The 24,308-nt window shown below is 36.3% G+C and overlaps 1 protein-coding gene across 3 annotated transcripts in view; it reads left to right on the top strand.

The window, feature by feature from the left end:
* The window catches only part of GOLM2 (golgi membrane protein 2), a 108,786-nt gene that overhangs the window by 38,916 nt on the left and 45,562 nt on the right, over positions 1-24,308 (top strand). For all 3 annotated transcript variants that reach the window (XM_019442279.2, XM_019442278.2, XM_019442280.2), the window contains exons 3-6: positions 4,497-4,599; positions 6,282-6,372; positions 8,426-8,570; positions 8,895-8,975. In XM_019442279.2, the coding sequence (XP_019297824.1) occupies positions 4,497-4,599; positions 6,282-6,372; positions 8,426-8,570; positions 8,895-8,975 (420 nt within the window). The remainder of the gene's footprint in view (positions 1-4,496; positions 4,600-6,281; positions 6,373-8,425; positions 8,571-8,894; positions 8,976-24,308) is intronic.

Here is a 24,308-nt window from a genome sequence, read left to right as displayed (position 1 = left end):
GACTCACAGGATACATTAGGATGACACAGAAGATGCCACTCTGTCAGTGCTGTTTCCTGCTTGCTATTTTTACAAATGAGTCTGCTTGTCATCAAAGTATGTTTCTATTAAATAATAATAGATCAGTTGAATAAGAAGTCCAGTGCCTTCTCCTAGTCTACCTTATAAAAAATGACAGCCCATGTTACTGAGTAAAAGTCTTTATTGTACAGTGTGCATTGAAGTCGATCCTAAGATATTTTGAAAATTTTTTTATGATGCTCTTCAGCAGAATAAAAGGCTTTGATTTGAATTCATACCTCTACAAATTTTGGGTTTAGTGCAGTTACTCAAGCTTGCACTCTTAAGATTGAATTTCCTTTTAATGTGACTTTTGCTCCTTAGGAACTATTTTCGACTGAAGCAAACTTCTTGACAAGTCAACTATAAAATCCAGATTGGACTATTTTCTTTGAAAAATTAAAAAAAAATTTTTTTTAATGTTTGTTTATTTTTGAGAGAGAGACAGAGTATAAGCAGGGGAGGGGCAGAGACAGAGGGAGACACAGAAACTAAAGCAGGCTCCAGGCTCTGAGCTGTCAGCACAGAGCCCGATGTGAAGCTTGAACTCATGAGCAGCGAGATCATGACCTGAGCCAAAGTCGGATGCTTAACTGACTGAGCCACCTAGGCACCCTCGTTGAAATTAATACTAGATATGATGGAATTAATACACACTAAGACCTAAACCTTATGGTAGCTATTTTTTTGGGAAATGAAAGGAATGAGAGTTAGTTTTTGATCCCTGAGTTAACAAATTAACGTTCTAGTATACACCAATTTATCTTGAATGGCTCACCTTATTTTTATGCCTATTGCTGAGAAAATTTGAAATCAAAATTTTCTAGAAGTAAATTTTTTTTCTTTTTTTTGCTTTGAAAATTGGTCCTAGGCAACCCCTTTCTTAACTACATCCCTAATCTTTTGAAGTTAAATTGAAGGAGTATGGCCAGGCCTTTCTGTAACATACCCTGATGTTACTGTCAGAAGTAGAACATCCTGCACAATCAACTGTGGACCTGATCGTATGTTAAGTCACTTTGAGAATCCTGGTGTGGTGACCTGGAGCAGCCCCAGTAGACACAAGAGTATATTTGGGTCCAAAATAAAGAAAACACAAGGCAATCAGTTGAAAGTAAAATTGTGATGTAGGAAAACTTTGTCTTTAGTTTTGCTCTCTGATCTGTTTATGTTTCCCCCTTTCAGGTCTTTGTATTGACTGGCTCAAATGACCAATTAGCTCCCTGCTTTATATAATCTTTTCTCTGTTTAAACAGGAGAGGTTTCGATGTTTTACATGGACTCACTCATATTGACGTTTTTGTTTTGTCAATTGTATTTTAAGCCTTTTATCTCAATTTAGAAATAAAACTTTACTTCTTGATAAAGGAATTACAAATGTTGTCAGTGACAAGCTTTGTGGGGAGAAGAGAACCATCCCAAATCTTAAAATCATAGTGAGCCTCAGGTTCATTCTGAAGGTAAACTTAGCTACTTCATTTATTTTACTGTGTAGGAAAAACCCTGCATGAGTCCTAAAGCCCACCAATTGAGAGCCATTCTCTAGTAGCTGTTAGGTGGTGCTCTTTTTCTTTTTTTCTTTTTTCTTTTTTTTTTAATTGCAGTAACTTTAGTTTCAGAACCTTTCCTGCCTGAACACAGGTTCACTGAACTGGCTAACTCTATGTGTAAGCTACAAGGCCTTTTGTCACTGCCTCCTGCCGAGATCTCATTGTCTCTGTAGAATTGATATCCATGGCTGAGGCCATAGTTTCTGCTACCTCTAGTTGTCTAAATCTTAGGAGATGGGGCCAGGGACCAAGTAACAAACAGAATGTTTTATTCAGGGATACCTGGTATCATATTTGCTACTTTTATCTGAGGTGGAGTTAGTGGATGAAAAACTATGGAGATCAGCCATGTTTACATATTGGAGAATTAATAGAGTAAAAAGGAATTTAAAATGTGGCTTGATTAAACTTAGAGAAAGGAATGGTGGTTACCAGGGGTTCGAGGGGTGGGGAAAGTGAGATGTTGGTTGAAGTATACAAACTCTCAGTTGTAAGATGAGTAAGTCTTGGGGATATAATAAACAATGTGGTGACTATGGTTAACAGCATTATATTATGTACCCGAAGATTGCTAAGAGAGTATATCTTAAATGATGATTATATGAGATGATGGAGGTGCTAGCTATTGCTTCAGTAGTAATTTCACAGTGTACAAGCGAATTAAATCAACATGTCGTATAGCTTACACTTATAAAATGTTATATCTAAAACATTTTTTTAAATAAAATAAGTGGCTTGAATGTATAAACATAATTATCAACTACAAGCATTTTATGTGAATCATTAACTTTTCACATTTGATTATTATACAAAAACTATTATTATGCATATTGTTTAACTATTTATCTGCCTCAACAAATATTCACCCAACTTTAAAATTTTTATTTGTTGTCATTGTCACAGTTATGATTCTACAATAAAATTTAGAAAGTAGAGAAAAAAAAATACGCTCAGAATCCTACCACTAAACATAATCACTGGTAGTACTTTGATGGATTTTTATTCTAATCTAGTTTTTTTACATGGATATAATTACATTGTAAATATTTGTTTACATTTGCTTTTTAAAAACTTAAATCCCAAGTATTTTTAGAGTGCCTTTAAAGTAATAAGACTAATTTTAGAAGTCTTGCATGAAAAGTAGATTTTATAATATTTGTACATTATGGTTACATACATTTTAGTCTTAATAGATGTTACCTATACCAAAAAGACCTCTGTTGCCATTTATACAAATTAAGACTTCTTTTTTTTTTTTTTTAACTGGAAACTTTACTGTTACTTTTTTTTTTTTAATTAAGACTTCCTTCTACTTTAGCTTACTTCTAAGGCTATTAGCTAATTTTTAAATCATGTATTTAAGAAACTGATATTTCTCTTCTCTGGCTGAATTACTTTTATTTGTAGGGTCACATGAAGAGGGACCAACTCTAGAAAATGTGGGGCCTGTGGTTATGTATTAAATGTTCACAAAAGAGCATCTGGCCCCACTTTTAATCTACTGTCCAGCTTAGAATTTCATGTTATTCGTTACAACTAAAACTTTCAGCTCTTGTCCAGGAATTATGAGCTTTGAGAATGCAGTAGGGGTATATGGGGACCTAGCATTAGTAGCAAAACTAGAAATGAGATCTCACGTAATTGGCACCTTAAACTGGGAGTCAAATGTGATTTAGAATGAAAAAGAAACCTTGAATTCTTTATCCGTAGCCAGTATATCTAAAAAACATGATTTCCCCCCACCTTTATAAACATTTTTATTTATTCTTGAGAGATAGAGCGTGAGTGAGGGAGGAGCAGAGAGAGAGGGAGACACAGAATCCAAAGCAGGCTCCAGGTTCTGAGCCGTCAGCACAGAGCCCGATGTGGGGCTCGAACCCATGAACCGTGAGATGGTGACCTAAGCTGAAGTCAAATGCTTAACTGACTGAGCCACCGATGAGCACCCCCCTCCCAACTTTATAAAGCAGATAGGTTTATACAGTTAGGTAGGATTGGGTGCCTGGGTGGCTCAGTCAGTTAAGTGTCCAACTCTCAGTTTCAGCTCAGGTTATGATCTCACGGTTTCTTGAGTTTGAGCCCCACATCGGGCTGTGCACTGATGGTACGGAGCCTGTTTAAGATTCTGTCTCTCTCTCTCCCTCTCTCTCTGTCCCTCCCCTACTCATGCTGTCTCTGTCTCTCTCAAAATAAATAAACTTGAAAAAAAAATTTTTTTTAAGTAGGATTTTGTTGTTGTTGTCACTGTTTCCACAAGTTAATATGTATCTACATAATATGACAAGATGTATAATTTTTTAATATTTCTGATTGATATAGAAACCACTGAGGCTATCTTATTTTTTTAAACAAATTTTATTGTCTATGCATATGTTATAAAAGGCAATTAGATTTATATAATTTATATAATTTAATATATATTTATTTATATAAATATAATTTATATAATTTATATATAATTTGTTTATATAATTTAATTTATATATTTTATATATAATTTATATAATTTAACTTAATTTTTATAATTTATACAATTGATATATTTTAATATATAATTTATATAATTTAATTTATATAATTTATATAATTTAATTTATATAATTTATGTAATTTAATATATTTATATAATTTATATATTTATATATAAATTATATAAATTTATATAATTTATATATTTATATATAAATTATATAAATTTATATAATATATATTTATAATATATTTATATATTTATAATTTATATTTAATTTATATAGTTTAATTCCCTGAGAGTTTGAGTAAAGAAATTGAGAAGTGTATATAAGTTTTAAAAACCCCATAACTTCTCAATCAGAAACATTAGAGTAAGTAAATTTTATTCCTTTGATTCTTACATCGTGTGGATAGAGCAACTTGCTGAGCTTCGTCAGGAATTTCTTCGACAAGAAGACCAGCTTCAGGACTATAGGAAGAACACTACTTACCTTGTGAAGAGGTTAGAATATGAGAGGTGAGATGCCATATAGCAACAAATAGTTATGAATCTGGAATATGTGTCCCACATTTGGACAATTTATTTCTTCCTCTCTGGCTTCTGTTTTTCTTCTTTAATTTTCTTAGGTCTTTTAAGTTCCTTTTCTCTTGTCTTCCTATGCCTCTTTGAAATCCAAACTCTTATTTTGGTATGTTAAACACCATGGGAATACCTTTTAGAAGATGTGTTTAGTTTGCCCATATAGTGGAGTACATTGTGAGTCAGAAAATCTTGCAAGGCCTGAGTTTCATTGCATTAAGTGTGCAAAGACTGAAAGAAGATTCTGTGGTTCTTTTTGAGGGGCATCCAGAAGATGAAGCCAATGCTGAGAGAAGTCCCCAGAATAAGCTGAGGGACTGGCACCAGCTGCTTCTTCTGTTTGGCATTTCAGTCCCCTCTTGTACATCTCTGCACTAAGTTGGTGGTAAGGTCAGGGAACCTCTTTGTAGCAATCACTCTTTAAAAATCTTTGTTACATCTTTAATCCATTTTATAGTAAAGGGTATTTTTTAGGACTGCATACCAAAAATTAGAAAGATTCACCATATTTTAGAACACCGTTTATCCATTTCTGATTTGTTACTCTTATAGGTTATCAGTATATTAACCTGACAGTATTCAATAATTTTCAGCATATCAATAGGATTAAAGAGTTAGCATATTCAGAGGTAATATATTATTCCAGCATGTTAATGTACCAAAGTTTGTTTAATCTCTCCCAATTGCTGGACTGTGTAGTTTTCCTTATCTTACTGTTATGAATATCAGCTATAAAAATCTTTACGCAAAAAGGATTTTTCCCTCTTATGTTATTTCACTGGTGTATATTCTCAAATATAGAATTCCTGAGACAGAATTTTTTATTGTTTTGTTGCTTTTATCACATATGTGAAAGATTGCTTTCTATAATGGTTGTGCTAATTTATAATGTCAATGTTTCCCCATAGCCCCACCAACATTAGTTTCTACAATTTGGACTTAATTTTGCTAGTATAGAATAAAATACTATCATATATACATATAGGAAGTTTAATTGCATTTTTAATGGTTTAAGTTAACATTTTTCTGTAAATTTTTTAACTACTTGTTTCTTTTTGCATGAATGATATATTTGTATTCTTTGACCACTTGTCCAGTGGAAATTCCCAATCTTTATCTATTTTGTTCTTTCACATTTTCTCTTGATGACTCCATTCTGTCTTATTTATTGGTTTCTTCCATTCTAGCTCTTCTTATGGTTCATAGACTCTTACTATTGTGTTGAAAATGAGAACTGTTGGATGAATCGTCTGCTGCCACTCCTTATCACCTCTTATAATTCTAGGTTTTCTCAATTATTACTGTATTTTGGTCTCATGGTTTTCTCTTCTGTGACTGAAGTTGGCTTTGATAATTATTTCTTTATAAATAAGATTTATAAAAATAGTTTTTATCTTTCTAATTTCTGTTAATTAGCCTTAACAGTATTTTTTATACTCTATTAAAGATTCAAATATTCTAGAAATTTTGACTGTGATCTATTTTTATGCCTGCTTTGTCCTTTTGTGCCCACTCTGCTGCTAACTGAATGCTTTATAAATGTATATTTTCCACTGCTAGACAACTTTGAGAAGTCAATCCAAGATAATATAGCCTAAAAGAATGACTTTGTAATTTAGTTTTCAGTGTGGCCAACAGATCAAGGAGTTAAGAGCACAGCATGAAGAAAATATTAAAAAGTTAGCAGACCAGTTTTTGCAGGAACAAAAGGTAAATTTTTTTTAACAAAAGGTAAATTTAAAAAATACTTAAATCAAAATACATTCTTGTTATAAATCTTGTAATTTAAATATGTGCTTTTAAAATAAAAATATGTACTTTTGTCATAAAACATTATATTTTTAAGTATTCTAGCCTGCCTAATTAAAAAAAATGACTTACAGTGTTTTTATTGTTGAGTGAATTAGACATTTGCAAAAAGACAATGTCAACTCTTAAAACCAATTTTGAGCTAAATGTTTTTCTTTTTTAAAATTTTTTTAATGTTTATTTTTGAGAGAGAGAGAGACAGAGCGAGAGCATGTGAGGGTCGGAGAGAGAGGGAGTCACAGAATCTGAAGCAGGCTCCAGGTTCTGAGCTGTCAGCACAGAGCCCGACACAGGGCTGGAACCCACAAACCACGAGATCATGACCTGAGCCGAAGTCGGACACTCAACCGACTAAGCCACCCAGGAGCCCCAATTTTGAGTTAAATGTTTTTATCTGACTTTTAAAAATAATTTTTGCTATTAATATATTTCTCAGATGGTAAAGTGGATACAACTTTACTGACAAATCTTTTTTTTTTTTAATTTAAGTTTATTTATTTATTTGAGAGAGAAAAGCACACATGAGCAGGGAAGGGGCAAAGAGAGAGAGAGGGAAAATCCCAAGTAGGCTCCATGCTATCAGTGCAGAGCCCACTGTGAGGCTCAATCCCATGATCCGCGAGCTCATACCCTGAGCCAAAATCAAGATCAGGCATTTAACCAACTGAGCCACACAGGCGCCTCTGGACGTTAGATTCGAAAGCAGTTCGTAAACAGTGAAGCACAGTGCAAATGTTTATTGTTAATTTTGTCTGCCAGACACACTGGAATACCTGTACCTGATTGTCAAAACACTTTTTTCTTCTTTATTGTGACAAATTCTTACAGTTTGGCTCTTGTTTTTCCAAATTTCCTGTCGATTTTTTTAATGTTACTGTTTTTTATAACATTACTAATGGTTACATTGCATGCTGTTTTAGAGTTGACAAAACATTTCTATATACATTAAGTAATTAAGTACAAGGACCTATGTGGCAACATTAGCATGTGTATTTAACTCCTTGCCTCTCCCATTTTTTCACTGAGGCCACTCAACCAGTATAAAAGACAAAACTGGTTCACCGATAGAATTGAGTCAGGCCTAACCAGGTCCAAAGATTGAAGTTTCCAAGGAGATGATAGGGTTAGACGCATGTTGAAAGGAATACTGACTGGGGCGCCTGGGTGGCTCAGTCGGTTAAGCGGCCGACTTCGACTCAGGTCATGATCTCACGGTTCGTGAGTTCGAGCCCCACGTCGGGCTCTGTGCTGACAGCTCAGAGCCTGGAGCCTGTTTCAGATTCTGTGTCTCCCTCTGTCTGACCCTCCCCCCTTCATGCTCTGTCTCTCTCTGTCTCAAAAATAAATAAACGTTAAAAAAAAAAAAAAAAATTAAAAAAAAAAAAAAGAAAGGAATACTGACCTGTGTATTGTTCTGCCATTACTTCCTTTGCTTGGGTGGCCAGTGCACCTAGGAGGAAATTTGCCTGTTTTCTACCCTTGCTGTTTCTGCTACTGGAAAAGCTTGACAATGTCATTAACCATCTTATCACACTTAAGGGGGCTTCCATGTGCCAACCTCCTGTAGTCTGCCATCCTGCTCGATTACAACACAGGCCTATAGAGAACTCACCCTGCCCACAGCCCCTAGGACAATGCCCAACCGTAGGCCAGTGCTCAGCAAGACTATCTTCTTGCAGAATCATTCCCTCAGCATAGCCAGAGAGAATTACCTCTGCCTAACATCTTAGACCATTTACTATAATTAGAAACTTTAAAAAGTGTTAGTCTTTGATTTTTTATTAGGTATAAAAACTGAACAGAAAATAATATATCCCACATCTTCAAGTGTTTGGAATTTGGACCCATAGTATATGTTTCAAAAAATGAACTGTTTCAGAACATTTAATTAGTAGTTGTGTTAATTGTTTAATCTTGAACTGAAAAATATTGACTGTTACCAAATCTTTAACAGCAGGAGACAAACAAGTTTGATTCAAAAGATGGAAACGAGTTGGGAATAAACAATCATGCAGTACCTAAAAACATTCCAAAAGTACCTGAGAATGCTGCAGATAAGAATGAAGAACCCTCAAGCAATCATATTCCACATGGGAAAGGTATTACTATTATTTTGTTTTGTATTAATAGGATATTGACTTTTTGGATATTCTCATTTTGAAGTGAGCATTTTCAGTCATAAAGAATACTGTTTGATTTTAGTTCAGTTTTGAATAGGTGTCAGTGCTGTTTCACATTTGAATATTTTGACAGACGAAAAAAAGAGTAAATTGTTTCAGAGTTATAGCTATGTCCAAAGCAAGATATAAAGATATGCAGTCAGTGTAGCCTGTTGCTTTAGAAACTGATTATTACATTCCTTCAAATCACTTTGAATTTATATAAGGAAAACTAAAGAATTATATCTTTCGTTACTTGGGCAGAACAAATCAAACAAGGTGGTGATGCGGGAATGCCTGGAATAGAAGAGAATGACCTTGCAAAAGTTGAAGATCTTCCTACCAGTAAGTAAAAGTTATCAGACTATTTACCCTACTCTCTTTTTGAGTAAAAATCATAATCACTTGGGAAAAGTCCTAGGTCTCTGGAAGATTGATGTGTCTGTTAATTAACTACCTATTAATTGCCCGGACTTGTTTAGGATGCAATTGTTTTAAAAAATTTTGCTAAAATGTATAAAGTCCTTGTTTTTGCCTTGATAAGAGTGAACCATATTTGAACATTTTCTTGATTCAAAGTTACTGCTTAGACAGTTAAACTATGTCAGAGCCATTTGTGATTACTAAAAGTAAGTATACCTCATTTCTATGAGACCAAATGTTCCCAGATTGCTGTGTTGTTGGTGTGCTTTAATAAGGCATGGTAATACCCTTATATAGGTTTTTAGGACTTTGCTTGTCCTTTCAGTTATTTACGCCACAGTTTAAATAGTTTATTCCTGGGGCACCTGTGTGGCTCAGTAGATAAAGCATCTGACTTCAGCTCAGGTCATGATCTCACGGTTAGTGAGTTTGAGCCCCAGGTCGGTCTGTGTGCTGACAGCTCAGAGCCTGGAGCCTGCTTCAGATTCTGTGTCTTCCTCTCTCTCTGCCCCTCCCCAACTTGCACTCTGTCTCTCTCTCTCTGTCTCTCAAAAATAAAAACTAGGGGTGCCTAGGTGGCTCAGTTGGTTAAGCATTCAACTTTGGCCCAGGTCACGATCTGGCAGTTTGTGAGTTTGAGCGCCACCTCAGGCTCTGTGCTGACAGCTCTGAGCCTGGAGCCTGCTTTGGATTCTGTGTCTCCTTCTCTCTCTGTCCCTCCCCCACTCTCACTCTGTCTCTCTGTCTCTCTCTCAAAAATAAATAAACTTTAAAAAATTAAAAAAAAATAAATGAATAAATAAATAGTTCCCTATTTTTTCTTTTTCTTCTTTTATGGTCACTTCTGTTCAGTGTCTGTTTCTTTCTTCATTAATGTGTCTGCTCCTTATCCATTTCCACTTGAGGTCTGAATCACTCCTGGTATCCTAGTCCTGTTCATTGTTTGGGTTTTTTTTTTTTTCCATGTCTCTTTGTTTTTCTTACCATTTCTGTGTTTCTTTGTTACCATAGATACCTCTCCCTGCTGACTCCAATTTATTATGTTGAAAAATTGGAAATAACAGCATGTCTTTGATTTTTCCTGACTGTTTTTATTCCTTTTCAATCTTAGGGTTCCCTTGTGTGGTTATAGCTCACTGTATGTGGCTGAAATTGCTGTGTGTCTGAGGTCCAAATGAAAGACTATTAGTCCTTTCATTTGTATGGTTGTTTTCTCAGATTCTTTTCTGTCCATATTCTTTTGGGTTTCCAATTCATAGTATATGCCCCTAAAATAAAGACAAGGACAAGAGCAATACCAGGAATTTAAAAATACAGAGTCAGGGACTCCTGGGTAGCTCAGTCACTTAAGCATCCGACTTTGGCATGGGTTATGATCTCATGGCTTTTGAGTTCGAGCCCTGTGCTAAAAGTGTGGAACCTGCTTGAGATTCTCTCTTCCCTGTCTCTCTGCCCCTTCTCTGCTTGTGCATGTTCTCTCTCTCTCTCTCAAAATAAATAAATAAATACTTTTTAAAAATACAGAGTTAGAATGAGCATGATTTGTTTGTGAAGCAATGAAGTTATCCAGTGATTCTTAAAATGTGGTCCTTGGCAGCAGTATCCTAAGATTACTTTGTTAGAAATGCAGATTCTTAGGTCCCATTTTAGACATACTGAATGAGAAATTCATGGGATGGAGCCTAGCAATCTCTGTGTTTTAACAAGCTTTCCAGGTGAATCTGATCTATGCTAAGGTTTTAGAACCACTGGCTCAACATTAATTTGATGTTGAGAACAAGGACCATGTATTATTCTGAATTTTGTAGTACTTACTCTAGTCTTAGACTCACTAAGTTTTAGCTTGATTAATCTTCTTTACATTGCCCTTAGTTACTCTCTTTTAAATTTTTTTAAGTGTTCTATTATTTATTTTTGAAAGAGAGAGAGACTGAGTGTGAGCAGGGAAGGTGCATAGAGAGAGGGAAACACACAGTCCACAGCAGGCTCCAGGCTCTGAGCTGTCAGCACAGAGCCTGATGCAGGGATCAAATTCATAAGCGGTGAGAGAGATCATGACCCGAGTGAGCCGCCCAGGCGTCCCACCCTTAGTTATTTTTTAAGCTTCTCCCAAAGTTTTGCCAAGGATAAACTGCAGGTTTCTAGTATATAGAAATACCCAATTCAGATACGTGAGCAAGCATGCATTTATTTTTCATGTCACATACATATACAAAAATATGTTTGTGTTGAAATTTATAAATTTCAACCTTTTTGTCTAGTTTTCAAGCTAAAATGTTACCATTGCTACTCTAAGTGTGTAGTGTCTCAATTTATTTTCTCATTGGTCCACTGTCATAATTTATTACCTGGCCACCAAAGATTCCAGAATTAGAGTAACATGAAAGGGGAATGCAAGAGGTCTTAGAGATCTTATCTAGACCATTTCTAGGTATATTGTCCTTATCAGACAGAGGTTTTCAGATGTCTTTCACATATGAATTGCTTTAATAGGGCAAAAATCCTATCTTGCTGCTTCTGCTTGATTAAAAAAAGCACACAGGGGCGCCTGGGTAGCTCAGTCAGTTAAGCGTCTGACTTTGGCCCAGGTCATGATCTCATGATTCGTGAGTTGACGCCCCACATCAGGCTCTGTGCTGACAGCTCAGAGCCTGGAGCCTGCTTTGGATTCTGTGTCTCCTTCTCTTTCTCTGCCCCTCCCCTGCTTGCACTCTGTTTTTCTCTCTCTCTAAAAAGTAAACATTAAAAAAAAATTTTTTTTAAAGCACACAACCATTTCATTAGAATGAATAGAGATGAATAATACTTTTGATAAGATGCCAACAAATTCATGTCTGATTTTTACAGTATGAATTAGCCGTATTGATTCATATAATGGTCGTAGCACTAGAGTTTAGAATGGAAAGAACACAAAAAATGTATACATTTTGTGTAAATTATCATTGATACTAAAATTATCTGTATATGTAGACACTGTCTACACTGTCATGGCATTTAGAGGCTTCCTCTGGATTAATTTTTCTTTATCTTTGATTTTCTGTAGTTTGAAATAATATGCTGTGATGTAGTTTTTTGGGGGCATGTAGTTTGCTTGGTGTTCTCTGAGCTTCCTGGACCTATGATTTGGTGTCTGACATTGATTTGGGGGGATTCTCAGTCATTATTGTTTTAAATATTCCTTCTGATCTTTTTTCTCTTCTCCTTCTAGTATTCCCATTATGCATGTGTTTACACTTATATTTGTCTTAGATATTATTTTTTTTCCCATTATTCTCTTTGCTTTTCAGTTTTTGAGGATCTTCTTGATATACCCTGTAACTCAGAGATTCTTTCCTCAGCCGTGTCCAGTCTACAATGAGCCCATCAAAGGCATTCTTCATTTCTGTTATAGTGTTTTTTTATCTATAACATTTCTTTTTGGTTCTTTCTAAGATTTCCATCTCTCTGCTTACATTGCCTATTTGTTCTTGCATCCTTTGTACTTTATCCATTAGAGTCTTTAGCACATTAATCATAGTTGTTGGTATGCCTTGTAATTTTTGCTTGATAGTCAGACATGATGTACCAGGTAATAGTAACTGCTGTAAGTAAGCCTTTAGTAATGTGGTAGTCAGGTGTGGGCGAAGGGGAAGTCTTCTATAGTCCTGTGATTTCTAATCTTTTACAGTGAGTCTATGCCTCTGGACTGTGAACTTCACAAGTTTTTCTCAGTATTTTGCCTTCTCCTGAGGTGGGACAGGAAGGCTGGAGGGGGCTGAAGTTTGGTATTTTTCTTCAGGTCACTTAGGCTCTGATAAAGCCCCAGGAGGTTAGGCTCTATTTAACTAGTTTCTCCCAAGCGCAGGCCTTTTTAAGGAGAACCAAGTGCTCTGGTGTATTTCTAAATGGTTCCTTTTCCCCTCTTCCTGCCTGAGGGAATTTTTCCCCCAATATTTACTACAGGAATGTAGTTGAGCCCCTGAAGGTAAATCTCACAATATTGTAGGGAGCCTCCCTATGACTGGGTCCCCCCAAAATCTTTCTCTCTGAGTTGTTGACACTGAGCCTCCAGTGAGTTGTCCAAACTGAGCATCAGTTACAGTTCAGGTTTTCCTACCCTGGCACTTTCTGCTCCTGAATCTCTTTTGTATGTCATGACTCCCTATATTCACCTTTCTGTGTCTCCGTTCTTAGGGATAGTTGGTTTGCCCTGTGTCCTCTTCTCTTACCCAAAAAGAATTGTTGATTTTTCAGCCTATTTATTAGCTTTTCACTTGTTGTTAGGTTAGAGTGGCAACTTCTAAGCTCCTTACATGTATACAGAACCAGAAACCAGAAGTCCTTTGGATTAATTTTTGAACCTCTTTAAACTGTTGGTGCTTTGCTTTGAAGATCATTGTTCATAACAGTTATCCTTAATTATTTAGATAAGTATTTTGAGTATACAGATTATTATGATATAGTAACTGGTGAAAAGAAACCTTGAGGTGTGTAATCAGTCAGATGCCTACACAAAGGAAAGCCCTATCATATCTTTGTACCTTGAGCTCCTAGCGTGGTGCTTTACATATAACAGGGTCCCAGTAAATGTGTATGGTTGAATTACCAGAATATCCTTAATGGTGAGGCAATGGTATCTGGAATTAAACTGCCTGAATTCAAACCTTTGACTCCCATCTTTTAACAAGTGTGTGACAACTATTTATTTACTCTTATCCTTATCTATGAAATAGGATAACAGTTCCAACCTCATAGCATGAATGTGAGATTTAAATGTAAAGCACTAAGGACAGTGACTGGCACATAGCCAGTGCTATCTAAATTTTAGTTACTATTGTTATTATGATGATTGTTGCACATCATTAGAAACATATTTGTTACCTTCTTGTCATTCCTTTTACTGAGTGTTGTCTTTTCTCTGTGATGTAGTCTATGCCAAAATTCTTAATGCCTGTACAAATTCTGGTGTATATGTGGAGTCCCTTATAGGCAGTAACCCCACAGAAGAAGTAGAGGAGAAACAAGTCCTTGTCATTTTAAAACAGATTTGTATGTGTTACTGACTTTTATTTATGATAGCCAGGGCTATACTAGAAACCATAGCAGAGCAGTGCTGAACTATCTTAAAATGTGGCTCTGAAACAGTCAAGGGAGTATGTATATCATGTGCTTATGATTAGCACAGTGTTTCAACTTCTCAGCTCTCCAAACCATAGAGCCAAACCCCAGTGGGCTTTGTTTGTTTTTAATGTTGATTTGAGTTGGTTACCAAGATCTTACAGGAATCTTATCATTTAACCCATACTGTTCTTTACCTGGATATTTACCTTTATGGTATGTAGGTCCCTGTGATGTTAGACAGTTACACATTTAGATCACTAGTTTTAAACTTTTTTAGATTAAAGAACATTCCAAGCATACAGGAAACTAGGATAATATAGTAGCCAAGTACCTACTGCCCCCCCAGAAGAAAACCACAAAAATAACATAACATTTTGCCACATTTGTTTCAGATATTTCTGTTATTGATGTTATTGTTAAAGAAATAAAACATTACTGATAAGTTGAAGCCTCCCTGTGTACCCACCAGATCCTATTCCCGCCTCTTCTTCCCCAGAGGTAACTACTATGCTGAGATTGGTGTGTATCAATTTCCATATATGTTTTTAGACTTTTACTGCATTTGTAAGCATCTATAAAACTATAAAGTATTATTTTGTTTGCTGCCTCAAACTTTAAATAAATGGTGTCTTATTGTGTATATTATTCTATACCTTGTTTTTTTCCCCCTCAATATTATGCTTTTGTGACTTACCCATATTATTCCTGTGGCTTTCTAACAGTTATAATTATTTCATTGTATAAATATACCATAACTTATCCATTCACCTATAATAAACATTAAGGCCACTTTTAGTTTTTTGTTATTTCAAACAATACCACAGTGGACACTCTTGTTTATGTCTTCTTATGTACATGAAAGTCTCTAGATACTGATATTTGACTAGTAACATTGAGCTATAAAGGTGAGGCTGCTGCTGGCTAGAAAATGTGACTAGGGATCTAGCTGTCCCAGGCCCTAAGAGTTGAGGAGATCAATAGCTCAATACACTGGTAACCCATAAACAATTCTTAGCACAATGGTTGCAAAACTGTGTACAAGGATATGAAATTAAAATAATTCTTGCATCGGGGCACTTGGGTGGCTCAGTTGGTTAAGCATCTGACTTCAGCTCAGGTCATGATCTCACAGTTTGTGGGTTCGAGCCCCACATCGGGCTCTGTGCTGACAGCTTGGAGCCTGGAGCCTGCTTTGGATTCTGTGTATTTTCCCTCTGTCTCTCTCTGCCCCTCCCTTACTCATGCGCGCTCTCTCTCTCTCTCTCTCTCTCTCTCTCTCTCTTCCTCCCTCCCTCCCTCCCTTCCTCAAAAATAAATAAACTTCAAAAAAAAATTTTTAAAGAATTCTTGCATCATAGAATATCGTCAACTTCTTAATATCAGTTTATACTTCTACTAGTAATATATGACAGTATCTGTTTGTCCACATCCTCACTAAGATTCAGTTTGCTATACTTTAATTTTTTTGCCAATCTGACAGTTATTAAATGCTATCTTATTTTAGCTTAAATGTGCTATGGTACTAGTGACATTAAGCATCTTTTCACATATTTATTAGCCATTCTGGTTTCCTTCTTCTATGAATTACCTGGTAATCATTTTTGCCCATTTTTCTATTGGATTTTTGCTATTTTCCTTACTGATCTTTGAGTGTTCTTTAGTAGTTTGTAATGCAAGTATCTTCACCATGTCATGAATATCAATAGAGAAAAAAATCTTATTTATTACTTGGAAACTTTTTTCTAGTTTTAAGGTCCAGTTAATCCCATAGTAAAAATTGCCTCTAATGATTTACTTTGGGGAAAATTCTGGTAGATACAAAAATTTTTATGTACCTGAAAAATTAGAAGTTCTTTTCTAATTAATAACTTAGAAAAAGTTATTCCTTTTGGTTTTTTAATATGCGTTAGATAGAGCTACTCAAGATAATTAATTTTCTGGAATAGAGGTTTTTGACCTTGGCTATATATTGGAATCACTGGGGAGTTAAAAAAAAAATTTCATGCGTGTGTCTCACTCCAGAGATTTTGATGTGTTTGGTCTGAAATGCAGCTTGGCCACTGAATGTGTAAGTATTCCTTAGGTGATTGTATTATGTAACTAAGGTTGAAAACCACTTCTCTTGGAGGATTTTTCTATATCTGCACTGTCTAATATAATAGCCACTAGTCACATGTATTTATTTTTACATCAAACTTAAATAATACTAAAAAGTCAGTTCCTCAGTCAAACTAGCGACACTTCAAGTGCTTAAGGATCGCCTGTGGCTAGCGGCTACTGTACTGGACAGTGCAAGTATAGAACATTTTCATCATTGCATCAGTGCTGCTCTAGATGGTAATATTGATTACCTCTGGGAAAGAAGACTGAGGACAGAGATAAAAAGGTGATTTACTTTTCAACATACAATCTTTTGAACTTTTGGATTTATATTTCAAAATTTCAAAAGTTTCTTAATTTGATAAATTACCTATTCAAGAACTAAATAATTTTTTAAAAATGAAAGACAGGTACAAAAATGAACTACTAGGACCTCATCAAAATAAAAAGCTTCTGCACAGCAAAGGAAACCAGCAAAACTAAAAGGCAACCGACAGAATGGGAGAAGATATTTGCAAATGACCTATCAGATAAAGGGTTAGTATCCAAAATCTACAAAGAACTTATCAAACTCAACATCCAAAAAACAAATCATCCGGTGAAGAAATGGGCAAAAGACATGAATAGACACTTCTCCAAAGAAGACATCCAGATGGCCAACCGACACATGAAAAAATGCTCAACATCACTCATCATCAGGGAAATACAAATCAAAACCACAATGAGATACCACCTTACACCTGTCAGAATGGCTAACATTAACAACTCAGGCAACAACAGATGTTGACGAGGATGCAGAGAAAGAGAATCTCTTTTGCATTGTTGGTGGGAATGCAAGCTGGTGCAGCCACTCTGGAGAACAGTATGGATGTTCCTCAAAAAACTAAAAATGGAACTACCCTATGACCCAGCAATTGCACTACTAGGCATTTATCCACGGGATACAGGTGTGCTGTCTCAAAGGGACACATGCACCCCCATGTTTATAGAAGCACTATCAACAATAGCCAAAGTATGGAAAGAGCCCAAATGTCCATCGATGGATGAATGGATAAAGAAGATGTGGTATATCACAATGCTATGAAGCTTGAAATCAACCACAGGAAAAAGTCTGGAAAACCTCCAAAAGCATGGAGGTTAAAGAACACCCTACTAACGAATGAGTGGGTCAACCAGGCAATTAGAGAAGAAATTAAAATATATATGGAAACAAACGAAAATGAAAATACAACAATCCAAACGCTTTGGGATGCAGCGAAGGCAGTCCTGAGAGGAAAATACATTGCAATCCAGGCCTATCTCAAGAAACAAGAAAAATCCCAAATACAAAATCTAACAGCACACCTAAAGGAAATAGAAGCAGAACAGCAAAGGCAGCCTAAACCCAGCAGAAGAAGAGAAATCATAAAGATCAGAGCAGAAATAAACAATATAGAATCTAAAAAAACTGTAGAGCAGATCAACGAAACCAAGAGTTGGTTTTTTGAAAAAATAAACAAAATTGACAAACCTCTAGCCAGGCTTCTCAAAAAGAAAAGGGAGATGACCCAAATAGATAAAATCATGAATGAAAATGGAATGATTACAACCAATCCCTCAGAGATACAAACAATTATCAGGGAATACTATGAAAAATTATATGCCAGCAAATTGGACAACCGGGAAGAAATGGACAAATTTCTAAACACCCACACTCTTCCAAAACTCAATCAGGAGGAAATAGAAAGCTTGAACAGACCCATAACCAGCGAAGAAATTGAATCGGTTATCAAAAATCTCCCAACAAATAAGAGTCCAGGACCAGATGGCTTCCCAGGGGAGTTCTACCAGACATTTAAAGCAGAGATAATACCTATCCTTCTCAAGCTATTCCAAGAAATAGAAAGGGAAGGAAAACTTCCAGACTCATTCTATGAAGCCAGTATTACTTTGATTCCTAAACCAGACAGAGACCCAGTAAAAAAAGAGAACTACAGGCCAATATCCCTGATGAATATGGATGCAAAAATTCTTAATAAGATACTAGCAAATCGAATTCAACAGCATATAAAAAGAATTATTCACCATGATCAAGTGGGATTCATTCCTGGGATGCAGGGCTGGTTCAACATTCGCAAATCGATCAACGTGATACATCACATTAACAAAAAAAAAGAGAAGAACCATATGATCCTGTCAATCGATGCAGAAAAGGCCTTTGACAAAATCCAGCACCCTTTCTTAATAAAAACCCTTGAGAAAGTCGGGATAGAAGGAACATACTTAAAGATCATAAAGGCCATTTATGAAAAGCCCACAGCTAACATCATCCTCAACGGGGAAAAACTGAGAGCTTTTTCCCTGAGATCAGGAACACGACAGGGATGCCCACTGTCACCGCTGTTGTTTAATATAGTGCTGGAAGTTCTAGCATCAGCAATCAGACAACAAAAGGAAATCAAAGGCATCAAAATTGGCAAAGATGAAGTCAAGCTTTCGCTTTTTGCAGATGACATGATATTATACATGGAAAATCCGATAGACTCCACCAAAAGTCTGCTAGAACTGATACATGAATTCAGCAAAGTTGCAGGATACAAAATCAATGTGCAGAAATCAGTTGCATTCTTATACACTAACAATGAAGCAACAGAAAGACAAATGAAGAAACTGATCCCATTCACAACTGCACCAAGAAGCATAAAATACCTAGGAATAAATCTAACCAAAGATGTAAAAGATCTGTATGCTGAAAACTATAGAAAGCTTATGCAGGTAATTGAAGAAGATATAAAGAAATGGAAAGACATTCCCTGCTCATGGATTGGAAGAATAAATATTGTCAAAATGTCAATACTACCCAAAGCTATCTACACATTCAATGCAATCCCAATCAAAATTGCACCAGCATTCTTCTCGAAACTAGAACAAGCAATCCTAAAATTCATATGGAACCACAAAAGGCCCCGAATAGCCAAAGTAATTTTGAAGAAGAAGACCAAAGCAGGAGGCATCACAATCCCAGACTTTAGCCTCTACTACAAAGCTGTCATCATCAAGACAGCATGGTATTGGCATAAAAACAGACACATAGACCAATGGAATAGAATAGAAACCCCAGAACTAGACCCACAAACGTATGGCCAACTCATCTTTGACAAAGCAGGAAAGAACATCCAATGGAAAAAAGACAGTCTCTTTAACAAATGGTGCTGGGAGAACTGGACAGCAACATGCAGAAGGTTGAAACTAGACCACTTTCTCACACCATTCACAAAAATAAACTCAAAATGGATAAAGGACCTGAATGTGAGACAGGAAACCATCAAAACCTTAGAGGAGAAAGCAGGAAAAGACCTCTCTGACCTCAGCCGTAGCAATCTCTTACTCGGCACATCCCCAAAGGCAAGGGAATTAAAAGCAAAAGTGAATTACTGGGACCTTATGAAGATAAAAAGCTTCTGCACAGCAAAGGAAACAACCAACAAAACTAAAAGGCAACCAACGGAATGGGAAAAGATATTTGCAAATGACACATCGGACAAAGGGCTAGTATCCAAAATCTATAAAGAGTTCATCAAACTCCACACCCGAAAAACAAATAACCCAGTGAAGAAATGGGCAGAAAACATGAATAGACACTTCTCTAAAGAAGACATCCGGATGGCCAACAGGCACATGAAAAGATGTTCAACGTCGCTCCTTATCAGGGAAATACAAATCAAAACCACACTCAGATACCACCTCACGCCAGTCAGAGTGGCCAAAATGAAGAAATCAGGAGACTATAGATGCTGGAGAGGATGTGGAGAAACAGGAACCCTCTTGCACTGTTGGTGGGAATGCAAAGTGGTGCAGCCGCTCTGGAAAGCAGTGTGGAGGTTCCTCAGAAAATTAAAAATAGACCTACCCTATGACCCAGCAATAGCACTGCTAGGAATTTATCCAAGGGATACAGGAGTACTGATGCATAGGGGCACCTGTACCCCAATGTTTATAGCGGCACTCTCAACAATAGCCAAATTATGGAAAGAGCCTAAATGTCCATCAACTGATGAATGGATAAAGAAATTGTGGTTTATATACACAATGGAATACTACGTGGCAATGAGAAAAAATGAAATATGGCCTTTTGTAGCAACATGCATGTAACTGGAGAGTGTGATGCTAAGTGAAATAAGCCATACAGAGAAAGACAGATACCATATGGTTTCACTCTTATGTGGATCCTGAGAAACATAACAGAAACCCATGGGGGAGGGGAAAGAAAAAAAAAAAAAAAAAAAAGAGGTTAGAGTGGGAGAGAGCCAAAGCATAAGAGACTGTTAAAAACTGAGAACAAACTGAGGGTTCATGGGGGGTGGGAGGGAGGGCAGGGTGGGTGATGGGTATTGAGGAGGGCACCTTTTGGGATGAGCACTGGGTGTTGTATGGAAACCAATTTGACAGTAAATTTCATATATTAAAAAATAAAAAAAATAAAAAAAAAATAAAAAAAACACACACACACACAAAATGTTCCTTAGGAGGATAAGCCAGCTTTCCCAAGTAATATGTCGGCCCAGAGCAATGGTTAAGAACACAAGCAAGCCTTAGACCACCTGCTAGTGGTAATGGTCTTGGGCAAGTCACCTTAATTCTCTGTGCCCCAGGTCTCCATCCACCTCAGGGGACAGTGTAAAAGCTCCAAATATTAGTAATAGTATTACCAAACCCACAGTGTGGACTGTTTGTGTGCTATTTTATACTTATGAAAAAAGCACCTTTACTGAATGTCAGAGAGTTATTTCCATTATACTGAGTGGTGTCTATATTGGTCTAGCGACACTGATGCATCATGACGCCTAAGTAGCAATAAGGGAAGGTTAAGGGCAGTAGAAGGCTCACCAATTGCCCTCCATAGCAGCTCTATCTCCAACTGAGCCTCAGAGCAATGTGCCCTAACAACTAAGCAAACAGCCACAAGTGATTTGAGACCCCAAATTATATGGTATCTCATTGACAGATAAACTTTTCCTGCAAATGTCCTCACCCAAGGAAAATCTTCAAAATATTTTGTAGCAGCCTAATAAATACTTCATGACTAAAAAAAAAAAAAAGAAGATGTGGTATATATATACAATGGAGTATTACTTGGCAATCAAAAAGAATGAAATCTTGCCATTTGGAACTATGTGGATGGAACTGGAGGGTACTATGCTAAGTGAAATTAGAGAAAGACGAAAATCAAATGACTTCACTCATATTTGGACTTTAAGATACAAAACAGATGAACATAAGGGAAGGGAAACAAAAACAATATAAAAACAAGGAGAGGGACAAAACAGAAGAGACTCATAAATATAGAAAACAAACTGAGGGTTGCTGGAGGGGTTGTGGGAGGGGGGATGGGCTAAATGGGTAAGGGGCATTAAGGAATCTACTCCTGAAATCATTGTTTCACTATATGCTAACTAATTTGGATGTAAATTTTAAAAAATAAAAAATAAAGTTAAAAATTAAAGAGAGGTAGTTATAGTGATGTTTGAGAGGAAAAAAAAGATTTTGTTTTAAAGAGGAAATGTAGTTAGTGTTTTTGTTTTGGTTTTGGTTAAGATTCTTTCTCTAATGATTAGAGCTTTTAGAAGAAATATCTAAATTTAAATACATCAAAAGTTTTTACCAGGAGGGGCGCCTGGGTGGCTTAGTCGCTTAAGCATCCAACTTCAGCTCAGGTCATGATCTTGCGGTTCATGAGTTCCAGTCCCGTGTCTGGCTCTGTGCTGACAGCTCAGAGTTTGGAGCCTGCTTCGGATTCTGTGTCTCCCTCTTCTCTCTGCCCCTCCCCCACTCGTGCTTTCTCTCTCTCTCTCTCTCTCTCTCTCTCTCTCTCACATAAATAAATAAAGTTAAAAAGAAAACTTTTATCAAATTAAATCACTGTAGATATACTTAAATAAATTTATCTCTTAGACATCCTGTAAGACAGGAATTGGCAAACTACAGCTTGGTTGGCCTGTTTTCACAAATAGTTTTATTGAAACATTACCTTGTTCATTTATTTATGTTTTGTCTATGGCTGCTTTTGTAGTAGAACAGCAGAGTTGAGTACGGCCTCCAAGCCTAAAATATTCACTATCTGACCCTTCAAGAAAAAAGTTTCAAAGAAACAAATTATATAAAATTGGGCTTTTTTTTTCTTAAATTAGCATATCAAATTTTATTCCTGGAAATTGCTACCAAGAATATATAAACTTCTAATGGTACTTTGGTTTGTAATTGAAAGACATTTCTTTCAGGGCGCTGGGGTGGCTCAGTCAGTTAAGTATCCAACTTTTGACTTTGGCTCAGATCATGATCTCATGGTTCATGGGTTCCAGCCCCGCATCAGGTTCTGCATTGACAGAGCCTGCTTGGGATTGTCTCTCTCTTCCTCTCTCTCTACCCCTCACCCCCCTCAAAATAAATAAATAAACTTAAAAAAAGAAAGACCTTTCTTTCATTGTCATATTTTATGAAGCCACAATTTATAGTAGCCACAATTAGGAATAAAGGAATCAAAATAGGGTCTTGAATTAGAAAATACCCAGGGAGAATAGGATAGTTAGCATCCATTGGGTTTGAGGGTTTAATTGCTGCCTGTTTCTCTCATTTTTTAAAAACTACACTTCTAAAGTATTGTGTTTTAGTGGTTATTCCAGGGATTGCTATATGCACCCTTTATATGTCATGGTCTATTTAGAAATTATCTTGTAGTACTTCATGTGAAATGTTAGAACTTTACAAAGATATAATTCCATTTACCTTGCCTCATCCATTATGCTATTATTGTTATATATTTTACTTAGATATAAGTCCCAATATTTTCAGCATTATTTCTGCTTTAAAAAGCCTTTTAAGGGGCATCTGGGTGGCTCAGTTGGTTGAGTGGCTGATTCTTGATTTTGGCTCAGATCATGATTCAGGAGCCAGCCCTATGTCAAGCTCCATGCTGTGCATGGAGCCCGCTTGTGATTCTCTTTCTCTCTCTCTACCCCTCTCCCCAACTCACGCTCTCTGTCTAAAAAAAAGAAAAGAAAGAAAAAAAAGCCTTTTAAGAAAATAGGAGAAGAGAATATTATGGTGTCTTATATTTACCACATGTTTAACTTTTCCAGTGATGTTCATTCCTTCCTGTGGATATTAATTTCTATCTTGATTATTATTTTCCTTTCAGCCAGGAGAACTTCCTTCAGCACTTCTTGAAATGCTGGTCTTCTAACAACACATGTTTCCAACTTAGTTTATCTGAAAACTCTTTTATTTCATATTCTTTTTTGAGGGATATTTAAAAAAAATTTCTTTAATGCTTACTTATTTTTGAGAGGCAGAGTGCAAGCAGGGGAGGGACAGAGAAAGAGAAGGAGACACAGAATCCAGAGTAGGCTCCAGGCCCTGAGCTGTCAGCACAGAGTCTGACACAGGGCTCGAACCCACAAACTATGAGATCATGACCTGGGCCAAAGTCGGACGCTCAACCGATTGAGCCACCCAGGTGCCCCGAAAACATCATTTTTAATAATCTCTTTTGACATGTACCTATATTGCTCAGAAAGCTGAGATGGTTCCCCTGGCCAATATTTGAATAATTATAAGCATGTTCTATCTGTTCATTTATGCAGAGCAAAGTAACATAAGAATGTTACATCATTGTTTTGTATTTAATGTTCAGCTTCGGGACGATTAATATTTCTATGGGCACTTACCAAATAGCGTTTCATCACTTCCCAAAATGTTACTATAAGTAAACATTCATTAGGACTCATCTAAGTGTGATCAAACTATGTAATCAGGAGGCTCAAAAAATTGGTTAGGGCCAGTAGCTTTACATTTAAATGTTTCTGTTTTTTCAACATGAACCTTGGATTCTTTCTTCATTCTAAGGATTAATACTTAACTTTGACTCTAAAATACTTCAGTGTACATAAAACACCTATTTGCTAGGCTTGTATCATAATGCAGTAGCTAATATTCTCACTTGGTCTCCAAATCTATCATGCAGGATAAATGGCATTATCCCTGTTTTTCAGATGAAGACTGGGGCTTTGAGAAATTAGT

The sequence above is a fragment of the Panthera pardus genome, unplaced genomic scaffold, assembly GCF_024362965.1.
Source record: "Panthera pardus isolate Hobbes unplaced genomic scaffold, ASM2436296v1 HiC_scaffold_24, whole genome shotgun sequence".
Lineage (NCBI taxonomy): Eukaryota > Metazoa > Chordata > Mammalia > Carnivora > Felidae > Panthera > Panthera pardus.
Note: the sequence above shows the minus strand (reverse complement) of the source record. Positions and strands in the feature narration are given on the sequence as shown.